Source organism: Notolepis coatsorum (assembly GCF_963971535.1).
Source record: "Notolepis coatsorum genome assembly, chromosome: 12".
NCBI classification, from domain to species: domain Eukaryota; kingdom Metazoa; phylum Chordata; class Actinopteri; order Aulopiformes; family Paralepididae; genus Notolepis; species Notolepis coatsorum.
Genome location: NC_140176.1, coordinates 19,717,148 through 19,736,277, shown reverse-complemented (window position 1 = coordinate 19,736,277; position 19,130 = coordinate 19,717,148). Strand labels below are relative to the sequence as shown.

Here is a 19,130-nt window from a genome sequence, read left to right as displayed (position 1 = left end):
CGTCTGGCAATCCGGAGGTTCCCGGTTCGATTCCCGCTCCTCCCGGGCAGCGTGTCGATGTGTCCTTGAGCAAGACACTTAACCCAATTTTGCTCCCGATGAGCAGGTTGGCACCTTGCATGGTTGCCTCCGCCGTCGGTGTGTGAATCTGTGAGTGAATGGGTAAAATGTGAGTAACAAATTGTAAAGCGCTTTGGATAAAAGCGCTATATAAAAATGTACCATTTATATTTATACTTGGAATGGATTTGGTACAGTAGCTGTCATTTCTGCGCATCTCAGTCTCTTGACACCTGAGACTGAAAGTACTTAGCCACGCCCCCACGACACAACTAGGGAAATTATACAGCCGCACAATCTACCAATAATTAACACATTTACAAGTCGTATTAAGTTTTGCAAATAAGGAGACATATAGAGAACATTTCAAAGCTAATATCTCCATTTCGACCTACTATATTTCTGAATTGCGCAACATTTTGGGGTTTTCTAAAGAATCGTCTCTGCCGAGATGTGCCGGCCTAGACCATGTCACATATTAGTTGCCCTGCTTCAGCCATGAATAGCACCAGTTGTGATTAGAGGGTCAAGAAAAGAGGGCAGGGCTTGATATACATAGGTAGGTCCTATGTGATATTACCTTTGATACTACCAAGTCTTCAGTCTTTCTTTGGTATCACAAGCATCAGTAGGATTTTCTGTCGCAATACTTTTAGTAGAAGCCAAAACTGACATATTGGAAGTTGTATTGTTTATGGTAATGGTATTGTATTTATGTTTTGAATATTAGGGGCACATCACTTCTTAGTATAATAGGCACTGTAATTAGAGTAATGTTATGCACCTGCTGAGAGAAAACCGGTGCAATATGAATGAATGAATTATTTTATTTAGAATGTTTACATATAAATAAACAAACAAATAATTTTTCGAATAATTTTTCGAAAATTTCCACAAATAAACAAACGAAAAGGATAGGTTTGAAGCCAAAGGCTTATAGAGCAACCTACCCCTCAATAGGGAAGACGCAAACTGTTTTATTCTCAACCATAATTTTCTTTGGACAATAAACCTTACAAACTACACCAGCTGCAGCCTGGACATTCAACTCTGTCAACATCCACAAGTTCTTTTGTTACCCGAGTAGAAGAAAATCTGAGTAGGTGCATCGTGGCGCGTTGTCAATTTATTAGGGAATGCCAAGCGGTCACTACAGTAACTCTGTGTCCCAAATCTGTACCGCTAACACGCAGTCATAACAGCAATTACTATCCACAATAACTGTGCAGATTACTTCGATATGCAGTGTGTGAGAAATACCAACATGCTACCACATGCTCCTTGACAATTTCCAACATACTAGTACATTCAAACCACGATGGACCCTCGAGGCTGTTGCATGTAGCATCATGCTGTCGTTTGTCTGTGATTGGTTGATTTTACCATCACTCATGGTCAAACTCAGGAAGTGGTCCTGGAGTTGTCAGCATGCAGTGCTTACACAGCTTTGCCAAACAGCAGGTACTACAGAATGTTTTTGGAGAACCGAGCCACAAGATGTGTGCGTGTCTATTCGCCGCCTATGTATGTATGTATGTATGTACTGTATGTATGTACATGCGTGTGTGAGAGCGAGATACAGAATGTGCACAAGCGCTGCTCCCAAGTGCTATGTTTTCCTATAAGAGGGTCGAGGAGGAAGCAAGTCTTATTTCATCCGTGACTAACCAGCAGCCATTCACTATTCATGAGCTGCCTGATCGGGCCCATCTGTCACACCTAGACACCAACGCTCTGGATCAAGAGGCGGGCATGAGCCCTGTTCAACATGTCCATGGATGAAGACGGGCATGATAACAGATAGACAGGATAACAGACGGATAGGCAAACAGACAGGCAAGCAGGCAGGATAACAGACGAGACGGACACAACACACAGTGGTGGACAGACCGAAAACGGATGGAAAAACAGAGCCGATTGGAAATTCTTTCTTTGCTGCAAAGCTCTCCAAGTATCCAATTCTAACTCTCTCTCGCTCTTGCTATCACTCTCTCTCTCGCTATCTCTCGCTCTCTCTCTTGCACGCTCGCTCGCTCGCACACACACAGTTGAGCAATGGCCCCCTGATAGCCAGGTTGTTGTGTAGCCCTCAGAACGAGACAGAGAAGCCCCATGGTAGAGCACTAAATCATCCAATATCAACACACTGTGCCTCGCTGGGGAACGCACACCGCTTTGTGTGTGTGTGTGTGTGTGTGTGTGTGTGTGTGTGTGTGTAGCCTGCCAGTTCTCTAGTTTGTTTGACACTCAGGTGAGTAGTAAGGCTCAACAACTGCTCTGCTGTTCAGAAGTGGGCCAGGTGGGCGGGACTCGGCTTCTATATCACCCAGCCTTGGGATTGACTCTTTGAAGTGCCAGTCTTGGGAGGCTCAGCCAATCCGCTTCTTTATATACTCCCAGCCAGGTCAACAGGAGAATCTTTTGAGTATCTTCCTTTTTTCAGACAATTCCAAAAAGGTCCACAAGGCCCTCTTGAATGGCCTGGCCTAAACCTGGTGCATAGCATACATCTCTAGAGTAGACAACATAACTTCATATTTGGTTAACTGTAGCTTGCTTTCACTTGAGCCATTTTTTCTCCTGGCCAGTGGAGTCCAAAATGGCTGCTGATGGGTGTTGTGACATCAGATGATGCAATTGGCTAAGGAGCATGTTAGATTTGACTTGTGTTTAAAGGGGAACATCATCCAAATGAATTCCATGGCCTAGTTCACTATTTGTGAACTACTCTCATGTCCAGGAAAATGTTTTGCCGAACCACTGCTGCCTGGGCGCTGTGATTTCATCACCTCAAAAGCCCTGTTGCTTTTTGAAAAACGGGGCTTTTGAAGTGATGAAATCACTGCGCCCAGGCAGCAGTGGTTCGGCAACAAATAGTCTGCTTAGAAAATGAATGTCTATTTTTTATTATTATTTTTTCTCCATGTGGTAAATACACAGGTCACAATATGTTTACAGGAAAGTTTTGGAGTGTATTTCGTGACTGTTGGGAACTAGGCTACACTGGTACACACCTACTTCCAGTGAATGACACTAAGCTAGGCTAACGGTGCGGCTGTTCCCTAAGCCTAATGCATGCACAGATAAGAAAATGGTATGCATCTGCTTGTCTTAACTCCAGGGTAGATGGCAAATAAGCAAATTTCCCCAAAAGTTGCCGTGTTCCTTTAACGTTACAGAGGTATGTTATGCAGTGGCACGTTAAGCTACTGTATGCACGTTTAGCTGGCTAACATTAAGATAGCAGGAGCCGTCAACCAACTAAATGGATTACCATCCTAATGTTATTGAAGCCTCCTGTGAACAGTCAGTAGGTACTACTACTTTTAATAACTATTTTTGACCCCAGCAATATGCGCATATGTTCTACGTTATATGCGTAAATGTGCTCTATGTGCCTAAAGTCAAGACTCAACAGTACCGAACCAGAAATATTATTTAGGAGCACATTTCTTGCATGATTAAAAACGATGGTTTGAACGTCCGGTCGAAAAACCCTGCCAAAGTTAGAATCCCAGAAACGGGCTTCAGGGACAGCTCTACTATGGAGCAGCTCCAGACTTTATACTTTGAGTTTGAGTTATATCACTCACACAGTTGAGTTGTTTGTGATCACTAATATGTTTTAACCGTCTTGGACAATAGGAAAAATTTATGAATGTATTAATTCTTACATTGGGTGTAGTTCCCCTTTAATCTTGCTCTCTGGTTATCTCTGCGGTGATATCCGACGTAGTGGTCTCTCTAATCTCACCCCCACGGCCGCCTGGGAAATATCACCCCACTGTCATCTATACGCCTTATCATTTGGACATGTGTTCTTGTCTATGTATTTCCTCCATGGAATAAGCTCTATGGGTTATAATATCAGTCACATCACTAGATACGGCATTAGAACTATGCGTCGGAGAGCCCCCTTGCCAACAAGACACAAATAGCCTCATGATCTGATAGTAATATGAAGTCCTTTATTCAATATTCCCTCCCGGCTCTCGTGTTTTGGTGCTGATTTTGACATGGTCTGATAGCAATGTGAAGTCTTGTATTTAATAGGTCCTCTCTACTCTGGTGCACGGTGCTGATTGTGTATAATATTATGCAGGGCCATCGCCAGCCACATACCCTGTGAAGGAACGCCGTTCCTCCTGATGCAGTTCTGCAGCCTGATGTGAAATGAACCCACCGCAGAGTGGAGTATATCTTCCTTGTTCTTCCTCATCTGTAGGGCTGTCCCCGACTAAGGATTTGGATGGTCGACTATGATTGGCCAAAATTTGCCGTTAATCGACTATTGGTCCAAAAAAAAAATCATATATTAAAAAAAAAAGAAAATCATATATATATATATATATTTTTTTTATCATTCCATTTGGGCTGTGGGGGGTGCTTAATGTCTGAAGGAGTCGACTGAAGGCTTCTTGTCCTCTGCAAAAGCATGCAATTGGTCCACTGATGGATACATCTTGATATTTGTCTAGTCTAGTGTGTCCATTAGATGGGTGAAATCCTCTTTCAGTGCCTCTGTGCCTGTTTTCGTACGCAGTTAGCTTCTGGTATGCGTGCCATTAGCGTTAGCCACGCTTCTAGGCCTCTTTTCTTTTGGAAAGAATGATTAAAAAAAATATATATATTATAATAAAAAAAAATAAAAATAAATATCCGACTAAGGCTAGTCGACTACGGCTCCTTTCGACCGATTAGTCGACTAATCGACTAATAGGGGTCAGCCCTACTCATCTGAAAGATGTTCGTCTCGGCGTGTCGATTTCCATCAACCGTTTCAACTGTGCTATCTAGATGCCCTTCCATGTCCGCGGGAGGTCTTTGGGCTGTTGGCAAAGCGGCACAAAACCCCACGAAAGGCGCTTGGTAACGTCTGTAAGCCATTTCAAAGCAGATTCATGAACTCTTATCAAGGCGAGAAGAAGGATGTCGAGCCCACATATCAACAAGTGTGAATCCGCAATAGCTGTGATGGCATACTCGCACACGTGCATTCACACACAGACACCCTCACGCAAACACTTGACCTCCGTCCTCCAGCATCCCCTGGGCGAAGACCGTGGCCCGCTAGAGGGTGGGGAGACTCTTTTGGACCAACCAACCCAACAGAGTGAGCTATAGAGCTGCCGGTCGCAGCTGAACATGCAGGTATTCCCTTTTTATGAATACAAAAATAAAAGTGGATTTATAGTTTTGTAGTCTGACACCTAGTCCGTAGGTTTTCAACCACCTACGTTATCTAAAGCAGTGGTTCTCAAAGTGCGGTCCAGGGAGCCCCAGGGGTCATTGAGGGGGTTCCAGGGGGGTCCCCAGTAAAATGGGGAATAGTTTAATTTCACAATATTTAATTCACAATAAGTTAGCCCAATGAGAGAATAAGTATTAGAATGTATAAGAATTACTATTCTGATCACAGATTTCACTCTCTCTACTGTTATCCCCCCACCTACAGTATAGACTTATAGTATAATTATGGCATTCTGGACTACCGTACTTTTCGGACTATAAGCCGCACCTTTTTCCCCCATTTTTTGACCTTGCGGCTTATTTATCGACGTGACCAAACCCGAAAATGTAAAAATCTAAATATTGCTTTTTTGACTGCATTGAAATGTTATTTATCTGTTCCCTTACTTGCTAAACTTAATACAACTTGTAAATGAGTTAATTCTTGTTATTTGTCCGACAGTATTGTGTCCCAATGCTAATTACATATGGTAATTAAACATTAAAACACCTGCGGCTTATAGTCCAGTGCGGCTTATATATGTACACATCATTCAATTTAGCTGCTGCGGCTTATATTCAGGTGCGGCTTATAGTGCGAAAAGTACGGTAAATCTTCTCTGATAAGGGTCCTTATCAATGTGGATGTCCAATTGTCCATGGCCTCTCATGTATCAATGTGGAGATCCATGGCTTATCACATATCAATGTGGAGATCCATGGCTTATCATGTATCAATGTGGAGATCCATGGCTTATCACATATCAATGTGGAGATCCATGGCTTATCACATATCAATGTGGAGATCCATGGCTTATCATGTATCAATGTGGAGATCCATGGCTTATCATGTATCAATGTGGAGATCCATGGCCTATCATGTATCAATGTGGGGGTCCATGGCCTAACACGAGGTCCATGGCTTATCATGTATCAATGTGGAGATCCATGGCTTATCACACATATCAATGTGGGGTCCACAAAGCATACCACCTCACCTAAAGCATGGTGGCGGTTAGTGGTGGGGGGAAATATGATACGTAGTAGTATCACGATACTTTGCGTGGCGATACTGTATCGATACAGGGACGCCAAGTATCGATATTTAATTATTTAATTATTTATTAAAAAAATAAAATATTTTTTTTGTTTTGTATTTTATTTTATTTTTTGTATACAGAAGTTGCATTGTTCATTTCAATACCTGTAATAGTACAGTAGTCCACGCACATGTGTGCATTCAGTTAAGTTGGAATATGACTGTAATACAAACAGTTCAGTTTGTCAGGTACATGCAACACAGATTACAGTGTTTACATCTGTCTGCTTGAGAAAATACCATGTTCTGCAATAAAAATTATTGAAGTGAGATGAACAGACTGAACTTTATTTTATTAGATAAAACATGTTGACAAAGTTTTACAGTTGAAAAAGGATAATAAATCGCAATATCGCAATATATTTAGTATCGCAATACTATCGTATCGTGACTCAAGTATCGTGATAGTATCGCATCGTGATTCCCACCCCTAGTGGTGGTAGTGTTATGGCGTGGGCAATGTTTGGCTGCCAATAGAACTGGCTCCGTTGTATTTATTGATTATGTGACTGCTGACAAAAGCAACAAGATTAATTCTGAAGTGTTTCGGGCAATATTATCTACTCGTATTCAGCCAAATGCTTCAGAACTCATTGGACGCTTCACAGTGCAGCTGGACACTGAACCGAAGCCTACTGCGAAAGCAACCAAAGAGTTTTGCAAGGTAAAGAAGTGGAATGTTGTGCAATGGCCTAGTCCAGGGGTGGCCAACCAGTCAGAGACTAAGAGCCACAAAAAAATGACTGTGGTACCACAAAGAGCCACACCATATACCAGCGTTTCTCAACCTTTTTTTTCAGTCACGGCACCCTTCATGTGTTTATAGGTCTCACCCTCTGGCCTCTGAAGTTGCTAATGTCTTTTTTATTTGGGCCTCACAGGGTTAAAAGTACCCTGTGAGACCCACGGTTGCAAAATTACAAAATCACTTTTAGCCATTTAAAAAAATAATGTTTATTTAAAAAATGTTAAAGGGGAACTATTTTACTATTTCTTTCACTATTTGGGCACTTTTACACAATTCCTGTGAGTCTATGGAACACCTAGGTTTTTTTCAAAAAAATGCATTGTTTTGTATTTCTAATCAAGTACTAAAAACCGCATTTTTCTACCTCAAGATCTTAAGCCGTTTTGAGGCTGGGCTCCAACCACTGTGTGGCCTGGTGCCAACTGCCACATCAACTGCCACATTATTATGCAGCTGAGAAATCTCTGACATCACAGATATGCACATTTTCAGATGACTCAGTTCAGTGAGGGTGAATATTGTGAGAGGAGAATTGGAAGAATTCGCCAATATGAGAATTAGAGACATATATCCTATTAATATAAGTCCACATAGCTAAGAAACAATGGTAAACACTGAAAAAAGCCATTTATAAGATAGTTCCCCTTTAAGCACATGTATAGTCAATTGGTCCTGTTGTTCAGCCTCACAATGCTATTTGATAGTAAATGTGTTTATATGTCCCACCCTCTGGCCTCTGAAGTTGCTAATTTCTTTTTAATTTGGGCCTCACAGGGTTAACCTCTTAAGCCCGAGATATACAGTAAAAGTGTATATTTTCAGCATTATGTTTGTTTACCAATTATTTTAACTGTTATTAGTGAAATATAAGATTATAGAAATCTCAGGGCATTGAGTCGGAAACCGGCGCATATTGACAGGAGGAAGTGGCACAGCCAAAAGTGAGTGTAGTCTTTTGAAGGAAGAGACTCAGGGCTTTCAAATTTCGAAAAACTACCCTACCCAGCTCACACCAGCCCCTGTCAATCATCTGACTTCTGGATTAACTTTTTAATTTCTCTTATTTTTTGGGATTATCTCCCACAAACCTGAACGTTATTGCCATAAAACAGAACGCAGTTAGTTTCTCTACCTTTCTGTGAACGTCTTGCAAAAAACGGTGTTGCAATATGATGAAAAATGGTGGAGAAATTTACATTATAAAAAAGATGGCAGAATTCAGTACTGTATCTACAAAACCTTCTGTTTAATCATCTTCCCTTTATTCATTTGCTTAGATTTTTCAGGTCTGGTCAATTTGAGCATGGTGTTATTTACAGTCAAAGATAATTTTTTTTTTTAAATAGAATTGATATTCTCCTTTGGTTCATTACAATTTACTCAAGCCTAGTAACAGACACACTATTTCTGACACTGATCCATATATGTCCCTAGATTCAGATACCAAGAACATGCAAATGGACCATTTAAAAAAAAATTGTAAATGTTTATTCTACGTCCTTATGGAATGAGTGACATAAAAAAAAAAAGTAATTTTTTTTTTTTTTTTTTTTTTTTTTTTATGGATGGAAGAGCCGCACATTGACGGGCAAAGAGCCGCATGCGGCTCGCGAGCCGCGGGTTGGCCACCCCTGGCCTAGTCAATCACCTGACCTGAATCCAGTTGAGCATGCATTTCACTTGCTGAAGACGCAACTGAAGTGAAAATGCCCCAAGAACAAGCAGGAACTGAAGACAGTTGCAGTAGAGGCCTGCCAGAGCATCACCAGGGACGTAACCCAGGGTCTGGTGATGTCTATGGGTTCCAGACTTCAGGCTGTCATCGACTGCAAAGGATTTGCAACCAAGTAGTAAAAGTGACATTTTGAGATTTACGATTGTTAGTTTGTCCAATTACTTTTGGTCCCTTAAAAAGTGTGTGTGTGGGGGGGGGGGGGGGGGGGTACGGACACTCTGTTTCCTATGCCTACCTATTGGCTGCTACGCCATCGTATGTCTGTTTGTGTGTGTGTCTTGGCCAGGAGCCCTCGAGCTAGTGTGGACTTTCCTTTTTTTTTTTTTTTTTTTACAGTACTGTTGAAATGGATTACAAGCAAAGGTTCCACAACCAGAATGGATTATCGGCCTGCTCCTCCCTTTTAATACGCTCCCCACCAACTGAAGAATGAGAGAACGGGGGAGGGAGGGGGCTGTTATTGTGCGGTAACACAACGCCTTGGAGTCTGTCTTATGATTTTATTAGCGGCTACCAAGAAGTGTGTGTTGGGGGGGGGGGGGGTAAGGAAGGAGGGATTTGTAGAGTAGAAAACAGATGAAACATAGAAGAAGGTGCAAATTACTTTTACCAGTACTTTCACTCAGGTATAATTCTTAAGTAGGATTTTTCAGGTATTTGTAGTACAACAAATACCTGAAAATCCTACTTGAGAATTGTACTTGAGTATTTTTTTTTACAGGCTATGTTGACTATACAAAAGAAATCCTAGGGAAATATATATATATATATATATATATATATATATATATATATATATATATATATATATATATATATATATATATATATATATATATATATATATATACAAAAAAAACTATGACGCAACTTACAAGTATAGTCTATCTAGCAAACACCAGATTATAGCTCTCATCCAGAAGTCGTAGAACTCTATTGTGTCCCCCCCAGAAAACAGTTAAAACTAGTCACAGAGCTGTACTGTTGGCTTTGGTCAGTATAATTCATTGTTGTGACAACGGAGGCATTGTACTTTTTCCTTTTTATAATTGAATTATACTGACCAAAGCAAACAGTACGGCTCTGTGACTTATTGTTTAAAAGTTTTTGGGGGAAACAATGGAGTTCTATGACTTCTGGACGTGAGCTGTAATCTGGTGGTTAGGAGAGTTTAGCCAACATCGGCCACCATGACCTCTCACCTGCACTACCCTCAAAAACATTTATATACCCTGTATATCCCGGGACAATATGAAGACTGTATGACTAGAGAAAGAATACTGTAGATAGAGCCCCACTCCTGGCTGGAGGGCACTGTCTTGGTGAACCGTTTGGACATGTGGTTAGTATGTCTGAGCTCAAATGCTGAAGTCCTTGCACTGGTCAGAAACTGAACCGTTTGGGTTTGTGGTTAGCATGTCTAAACTAAAGGCGACAGTGTGCCCTCTCTCTTCCACCATAAATAACAACATTGTATTAAAGCCAGTCCCAGTAGAAAGACGGTTCAGCGCGGCGGCTTTATCCCTTCAATGAACTTAATTATGATATCACTTATCATTATTCGTAGGTGACGTTCTTTTTCGTCAGGGTACACAATGAGTTAAAGCTGTTTTACTACCTTTGCTAAATGTCTAGGATTACTGGGCTGAAAGTACAATACGGTACACGCAAAGGGATTTAAGACACACACACACACACACACAAATACCTCATCTCAGGTATCCCTCACTGCAACCAGCTGGTCATCTCACACACACACACGCCCACACAGAAGTGTCTCTCCTACTGTCACCACCTGGAGCAGGTCACATCCTTGTGTGACACGATGCACCTGTGATTGTTGACATGTAAAAGGCTTTAGGTCGCGTGTCTTGTGTCCTCGTTTCAAAGAGTGTGTCTGATGGTACGCTAGGCACGTATCTTTGTTTTGTTTCTGTATCTCGCCATATGTGCCCGCGTCTGCTCGTGTTCATAAGTTTGTTTTCTGCGGGTGGGGTGTGTAGAACTGTGGACTCTCTTGGGGCATTAGCTCAGGTGTAGGACAGTGATGGGGGGAGTCTCATATTATTTTGGGTTTAGCTTGTAATAAAGCTGTTTTACTACCTTTGTTAAAGTTTAGGATTACTGGGCTGAGAGTACAATACACACAAAGTGATTTAAGACACACACAAATACAGTACCGTATCCCTCACTGTAACCAGCTGGTCATCTCACACACACACACACACAAAATGATAATTGTAAGTGCTGACAGGAATGTTGTTGGTTTGAAACCCTGGACATGTGCTGGGAAAATCTGGGCAGTGAATGAAATCAAGGGAGTTAAGACTCTGCAATCCTTGTTGTTGAACTGCCCTTGAGCAAAGCACTTAACCTCCTGACTACTCCAGTGGAGCTGCTCAGACCAGTGGTAGTAGACTGAGGTTGTACTGAGCTGATCAGAGACCAGTGGTAGTAGACGGAGGTTGTACTGAGCTGATCAGAGACCAGTGGTAGTAGACTGAGGTTGTACTGAGCTGCTCAGAGACCAGTGGTAGTAGACTGAGGTTGTACTGAGCTGATCAGAGACCAGTGGTAGTAGACTGAGGTTGTACTGAGCTGATCAGAGACCAGTGGTAGTAGACTGAGGTTGTACTGAGCTGCTCAGAGGCCAGTGGTAGTAGACTGAGGTTGTACCAGGTGAGCGTGAGTAACAAGTAAAAATATAATAATAATAATAATAATAATAATAATAATAATAATAATAATAATAATAATAATAAAAGAAAAAGTTGTTTGTTACGTGGACTTACTGTACAAAACAAAACGGCATCTTACGTGCCTGAGGCCCCTCTAGGTCAAAGGTCATGGGGACATTTGTTGTCTCACACTGACGCAACACAGACCCACTGAGCATTCTGGGTTTTGTTTCATGGCTCAATTTTGAAAGGTTGTGAAGATGTCCGTGTGGATACGCACGTGCACAGGCATACACACACTTTAACACGTCTGTGTGCACAGCATGAAAAACACTATCTATTTTAGTGCTACTTTAGCTAACCCAAACAAGTTAGCACGATACCTGCTGGTGCATTCTGATATTATTGTCACATGGCGCACATGGCATATCATAGCAGGATCAGAGTAGCAGGTTGTTTCCTCCTAAATGAAGGCCTCCACAGCCACTGTGGCCACCAGGGCACGGAGCTAATGCAAAGCCGACTGGCTAAAGAGCCGCCTCAACACAGTGAAACCTCCTACAATTCTGTCGTTGCTTACATTCACATTGATGACGACTACTGGCAGCGCCGACGGCGCGGTGTCTTTCCTGAACATTGGACCTACCAGAATTTATTATTCTGCGTTATATCATTTAAAAAGCATGTCATCGAATGCCAAATAACATGTGATTTAACTGGACAGTTGGAATATCATTATCATTCGTTTACTGTATGAAAAATGGGTTTACTTCTCAAAGAGAAAAACATCCCATTTCACTTAAAAAAAAAAAAAAAAAAAATGCATTTATTTACCAAACTCAAAAATGCGTCAACATTTTTTCTAATTATCGTCACGTAGAAAATAAATTAAAAACATAATTATATCATTAAAAAGGGCTCAAATAGTGGTTGAAATACTCTATTGAAGTGAAACACAGGCCAGGCCAGCTGGACGGCTCTAGCGTGACAAAGAATACACCCCAAGTGTCAAATTGGAAATCTGAGCTATGGGCACGGGGTGCGCTGCGGGTCCGGACGGCTTCGTTCTCCTTCATATACGTATCTGTTTTGATTGTCCTTTTCTGTGTGTTTATTTAAAACTAGGCTCTTACTGCCAGGTCTCATATTGTGACTTGATTTCCTACAGAACTAATGTGTCGTTTCTTTCCCCCGCAGGTAATTCCGTGCAGCTGGGAAAAGTCTACAAGGAAGACTGCTCCGACGCATCCAGCCAAGAGGAAGGTGAGCGGTCAGGGAGAGAAATCCCGCTGATGTTAATGCACATAGACTCCTCGTCTTTACTTTTATAGACGGTAACAATGTTTGCATCCCCTCCATTTTTGGGTAATGTTCCCATTGGCCCAGGCCTTCGGGGTGATGTATTCGGTGAGGAGTTGTCGTGCGGACGTACTCTCACCCCGCAGGGATGCTGTCAGTTCCATGAGACGTGTTGTTATTAAGGGAGTGGATAGCTGCCGCTAGAACATCCAGGAAGGTTGGCTGAGGTCATGCACTGTCTAGGGGGCCGCTCAGTCACTCCTTCCAGAATGGTGTGGTACACACGCACACACACGCACACACACACACGCGGCTGTACTATTTTGTGAAGGCTTATGTAAAGGCTTATGTGTTAAGGCGTCGCGTCTTATCTGTTGATTCATGTATTTTTCCACGAGAGGGACAGAGACGGCACGGGGAGGGAGGCAGTTTTCCTCTCCCGCTCTGCTGATGTTAGGCGGAAAGAGGAGAGGAAGTCTGGATGGAAAAGCTGGCTTCCTCGTGGTGCGTCACTCACAGGAGAGGGACCGTGTTTCAGGAGCAGAGCTGGTGGACATTATTACATCGCACGGGAGCGTTCTCTTCATTTTGGGAAAGACACGTGTTTATAATCACCATGGGTTGTGACCACCTTTAGGCTCCTCTCCTCTACCTGTAGGCCCTCTCCTCTACCTGTAGGCCCCTCTCCTCTCCTCTACCTGTAGGCCCCTCTCCTCTCCTCTACCTGTAGGCTCCTCTCCTCTCCTCTACCTGTAGGCCCCTCTCCTCTCCTCTACCTGTAGCCCCTCTCCTCTACTCATATTGTGTCTCCCTAATCGGTGACCTTGTCACCATGTTCACCTAAAATGTTATGTTTTTTATTTTTTTAATGTAATCATTGATTTTTGACGTGACAAATCAACAAGGGCATGGGGGGGGGGGGCTTGGATTAGGTCACTATCTGAAGCTAGGTCACTAACATGCTAACCTAACTAGCCTCCTGTTTATTTTGGTACGCCATCCTGTCTCCTTCCAACTTCCCACACCCTTCCATTTCATGGCTATATATTGCCTGGCTGTCTGCTGGACCCGCTCTGAGCCACCAGCAATAATCACAGACCTGGCCTTGCTAATGCTAGCTTCAGCTTTGCTAATGCTACAGTGGCTTGGAAATGTTTGAGTTATGCTAATGTCTGCTAGGCCCTGTCAACCTTAAGTTGTCGTACTTACATTTACATTTACATTTAGTCATTTAGCTCACGCTTTTATCCAAAGCGACTTACAAGTTCTGTACGACAGGCCTGAGGACCCGCAGTAATCGGAACAGTATTGCAGCAGTATTGCTGTTGCTGTTGACTAGCATTGTGGAGCAGAGTACAGAATAGAATAGAACAGAACTGAATACCTTGGCATACAGTGGGGATGTACTGATGCTGGTATCGGATATCGGTCATCGGTCCAATGGCAGGGTAAAATAGGGTATTGGAGAATGTCCCTAATATTAAAATCGGATATCAAGAAATAGTGGTTGAGAGATATGGGTTTTTCCATGGACGATGCCGATATTTAGAGAGCAGGGTAGACGATGGCCGATTGACTGATGAATATGATGATAAAAATCAACAAGTTAATATTAACAAATGGGACTCAAAAACAATTCTGTTCTTTTCTTTAGTAGATCTGCACTCATTATTTTAAATTAACAAATGTATCAAACTAAATAAATTGATTGAAGATATTTTTTGGGGGGGATCAATTCATAGTTGACAAAAGGAGTAGTGCTAGAATTGTTGTTAATTGGCCATGTGGCCGTGGTTATCAGCCGATGCAGATTATTTCTAAAAGGGCTAATATCTGCACGATTACCCGGCTGGGTCTATCCAGGGTTTGCACAAGGTCCTTGAAAACAGACTCTTTTTAACAAGGTGCTTAAAAAGTCCTTGAAATTCAAATCAACCATTCGCATTGAAAGTGTTGTTCATCCATGATAAGTGTTCTGAATCAAGAAATAATAATTTTTTAATTTAAAGTGTAACTAATTGTCGGAAATTGGTTTTAAGTATGGATGCTCGATATTGGCTTTTATACCGATATACCGATATTGTCCAACTCTTAATTTCCGATACCGATATCAACCGATACCGATATATGCAGGGTCCCCCCCCCCCAAAAAACTTAATAATTTCAGGTAATTAACATTACATATCTCTTGTCGTGTAATTAACACAACATTATGCATACTTTGACAATAAATAAAATAATAATTACCGGTAGTTCTTACTTGCTTGCCTGGGTAAATAAAGGTTAAATAAATGTTAAAAATAGAAAATGTTGAAAACTAGGGATGTCCGATATTATCGGCCGACCGATATTATCGGCCGATATCGGCAGTAAAATGTGATATCGGAAAATATCGGTATCGTTAAAAAAAAAAAAAAAAAAATGTTTTACATTTATTTAACCTTTATTTACCCAGGCAAGCAAGTAAGAACCAATTCTTATTTTATTTATTGTCAAAAGTATGCATGTTGGTTTAATTCAACAACAAGAGATATGTAATGTTAATTTTTACTTTTTTAATTATCATATTTTGCACAGATAATGCTTACATTTAGAAAGCCTTTTGAATGCATCCAGTGAAATTATTAATTACCTGAAATTATTCAGTTTTTTTGGGGGGAAACCCTGCATATATCGGTATCGGTTGATATCGGTATCGGTATCGAAATTAAGAGTTGGACAATATCGGAATATCGGTATCGGTAAAAAAGCCAATATCGAGCATCCCTATTGAAAACCGATACCGATATTTTCCGATATCACATTTTTATGCCAATATCGGACGATAATATCGGACATCCCTAGTTTTAAGCCATATATATTGGATTTTTCTATAAAAAACTGCTTTTAAAAGTGCATTGTATCCTTTTAAAAATGCCCTTAAAATGAAAAATAGTGCTTGGAAAAGTACTTGAAAGTCCTTTAATTTCATTTTGCAATGTCTGTGGGGAAATCTAAGCAAAGCGACTTGATTTGTTGCACGTTTAACACATAGAAACATGTTAGATCTTTCTTAATGAAATGTTTTTTTATGATTTATTAGTTTTGTCCATTGACCCCAAACGTATGGTCTAAGTTTATACTGTTCACTAAAGGTGATGGATCAGATTGACTGATAGTTTAGGGCTCAGAATCGGTATCAGCAGGGACACAGTGGCATCACTAGTGTTTTACTTTGGTGCAACAAGTCATGTCTGCGTTCCACCACCACCACACACTCCTAGGGCCGTCACTGTTTCCTAAAATCAAGTTTGAACAAATTCAAAGTGATATGGAATTTTTTTCAAATTATATTGAACCATTATGTAATCAGAACCCCCCCCCCCCCAATTATTGTATCATTGTCATTGGTGCTGATATACTGTAGGCACTTCACAAAATCTGAATGCACTTATATTTACAGTCTAATGGATGCACTAATTTCTTTGTTTAATGTCACAATTTACTCACCTTTCTTTATTTTTCGGAGGGGAATATGACATGAGCTTACTCCTCCACAAGCAAAGGTCCAAGGCTTTATCTGCGGCCTGCGTTGGTTTAGATACTAATAATACACTTTACTGTAAGAATTTGGAATTTGATTACGTTATTACAGTTTGAACAACTTGGTACAAACTTGGATTGAAAAGTGACATGCCTGTCGGTTATTTTTCACTCACTCACTTATAAACTCAGAATCCGCAAAAATATAACACTATGTCCAGGCGAACCTTTGTCTCTGTAGGCTTTAGAGGGTTAACTCTCTCACAGACACACTTTAACTCACACACACACACACACACACACACACACACACACACACACACACACACACACACACACACACACACGAAAGTTAACCCTCTCACATAGACACAGGCCTGTAGAGTACCAGGGGAATACTGTCACCTCCAGGCTACTGTCTCACTGCCTTCCTCAAGGGCACAGAGGCAGTTCCTGGAATGGTCTGGTTCTACCAGCCAGCAACAATGGCACACATTGTAGTCTGCTCTAGCCCAGTTCTTCCAACCCAAACTATTAAAAAAACTACACACACACCATATGATAAACATCTCAGACTTTACTGCTTCTCTTTATTTGTGGCTTATAACTTAAAGAAACACACAAACATTATGGGAAATGCGCGTAGTACTGTCTTCTCCAGCGTCAGACAAGAAGATAAATACCAATTCCCTCTCTGTGCGTTCATTAGAAAGCACAAATTAATGGAATAGCCTAACTGTTGGCCAAAAACACCTCTCCTGGAGTTAAATTTTTTTTTTTTTTTTTTTTTTGGTAGATTTTTATTGTTTTTTCTACCCAGCAGTCCAGTAGAGAGAGGAAGAACGGGAGACAGAGCGGGGGGAAGACATTCTGCAAAGGTCGCAGGACCGCTTCGCGACGCAGCGCGCTACATGGTTCGCCACTTGGGCGCCCCCTCTCCGGGAGTTTTAAGCTAGGGTAGTGGTCCATATCCACTTCCTTTCATTTGTGCCACTGCTAAGCTAGGCTAGCTTGCAGCCGGGTAGCTTTCTACTGAATGAATATTGGTAGAAAATTGTCTCTGGAGAAGACAATAAGCACATTTCCCATAATGTTGATACAGTATGTTCCTTTAAAGGTAGAATCTGTAATGTCGTCAAACAGTGATCTCTAGGCAAAAGAGTCCCTCTCGGTATCATGTGCTTTGTTTACATCTTTTTGGCACCGTTTTTGTCTGATGTGTGGGTTGGATTTCAGTGGGTATAGGGGAGGAGTTGCTACTGCTGGCCACACCAAGAGCTGTCAGGAGAAAATTTACAGTGTAATAAGTTACTAAACAGATTCCACCATTCCACCTATCTTGATGTGATTTACCTAGAGATATCTACCGCACGAATTCTAGGTGTTAATGAAGCCAGCATAGCAATCTGGTTAGAAGTGGTGGAGAGGATAAAGCATTATATGAATTTTTAATCCTTGGTATCAAATGGAATAATGGATGTATTCAAGGGGGGTCCGGTAGGGGGGGGAAGAACGAGCAAGAGCATTTATGTGTTGTATTGTATTGTAATTAATCTGTGTATATCTTTAATCTTTAATCTACATCTATTTTAATTTTAAAAACCGGGCTGTCATTATTGTTAGTATTATGTTGGTAATAGCCCTGTGATTTATAGTGGATTTCTACTGTAAATGTTTGTATGTCATGTCAAAAATAAAAATAAAAAAACATTTGTTCAAAAAAAATAAACAGATTCCACCATTAAACCAATCAATTTCATACCAATTTAAAGGGGAAACCCACCTCAAAACAGAATACACATTGTGCTATTCCATTGATTTTGGACAGTAAAGTCAATATATTTAAACATGGACAACTGTCTCCTTAAGCTGGAAATCAGAGTCTCAAGACTTGATTTTGTGATGTCATTTAATCCATTGACAAAGAATTAGCGGCCGACTTGGTGGGCTCACAGAATCTTTGTTTGAGCTATTGCATCCAAATACGTTGTATTTAAAATGTAGGACTTTCAGCTCTGAATCAGAAAACATATCCATATCCCAGTATAGTCGCCACCATGGTTAGTGTCCTAGGAGTTGTTCCACTATTCACCGTCTATGGAGCAGCTCCAGGATTAGTCACTTGATGACATCATGATGAGGATTAGTCACTTGATGACATCATGATCATGATGACATCATCACTAGAGACTTGACTTGAAAATGATTTGAAATGACATCTGTGAATTCTATCTCGGGGTGAATGTTGCCTTTAAGCACAGTCTGTGATACTGTATGTCACCGTGTCTTGCATAATGGCATAGTGGTGTGTTATGAAGCTAAAGGTCTCTTGTTGTCATTTTCTCCAATCTAGAGCCGTACGTTCAGGGACACAGGAAGAAGCATGGGAGCAAGAGCCCAAGTCTAGGGTAAGTAGCATGAGTCTTGGGTAATTAGTAGGGATGTCCGATATTATTGGCCTACCGATATTATCGGCCTATATCGGCATAAAAATGTGATATCAGAAAATATCGGTATCTGTTTTCAAAAAAAAGAAAAATCTTAATTTCTATAACCTTTATTTACCCAGGCAAGCAAGTAAGAACAAATTCTGATTGTATTTATTGTCAAAAGTATGCATAATGTTGTGTTAATTCCACAACAAGAGATATGTAATGTTAATTACCTGAAATTACCCTATAATTATTTTGGGGGGGGGGGGGGAACCCTGCATATATCGGTATCGGTTGATATCGGTATCGGAAATTAAGGGTTGGACAA

General features: G+C 41.1%; 1 protein-coding gene across 1 annotated transcript in view; it reads left to right on the top strand.

Moving 5' to 3' along the window:
* The window catches only part of zcchc2 (zinc finger, CCHC domain containing 2), a 107,569-nt gene that overhangs the window by 67,510 nt on the left and 20,929 nt on the right, over positions 1-19,130 (top strand). Inside the window, exons 7-8 of the mRNA XM_084326060.1 lie at positions 12,747-12,812; positions 18,724-18,778. Coding sequence (XP_084182186.1) covers positions 12,747-12,812; positions 18,724-18,778 — 121 coding nt within the window. The remainder of the gene's footprint in view (positions 1-12,746; positions 12,813-18,723; positions 18,779-19,130) is intronic.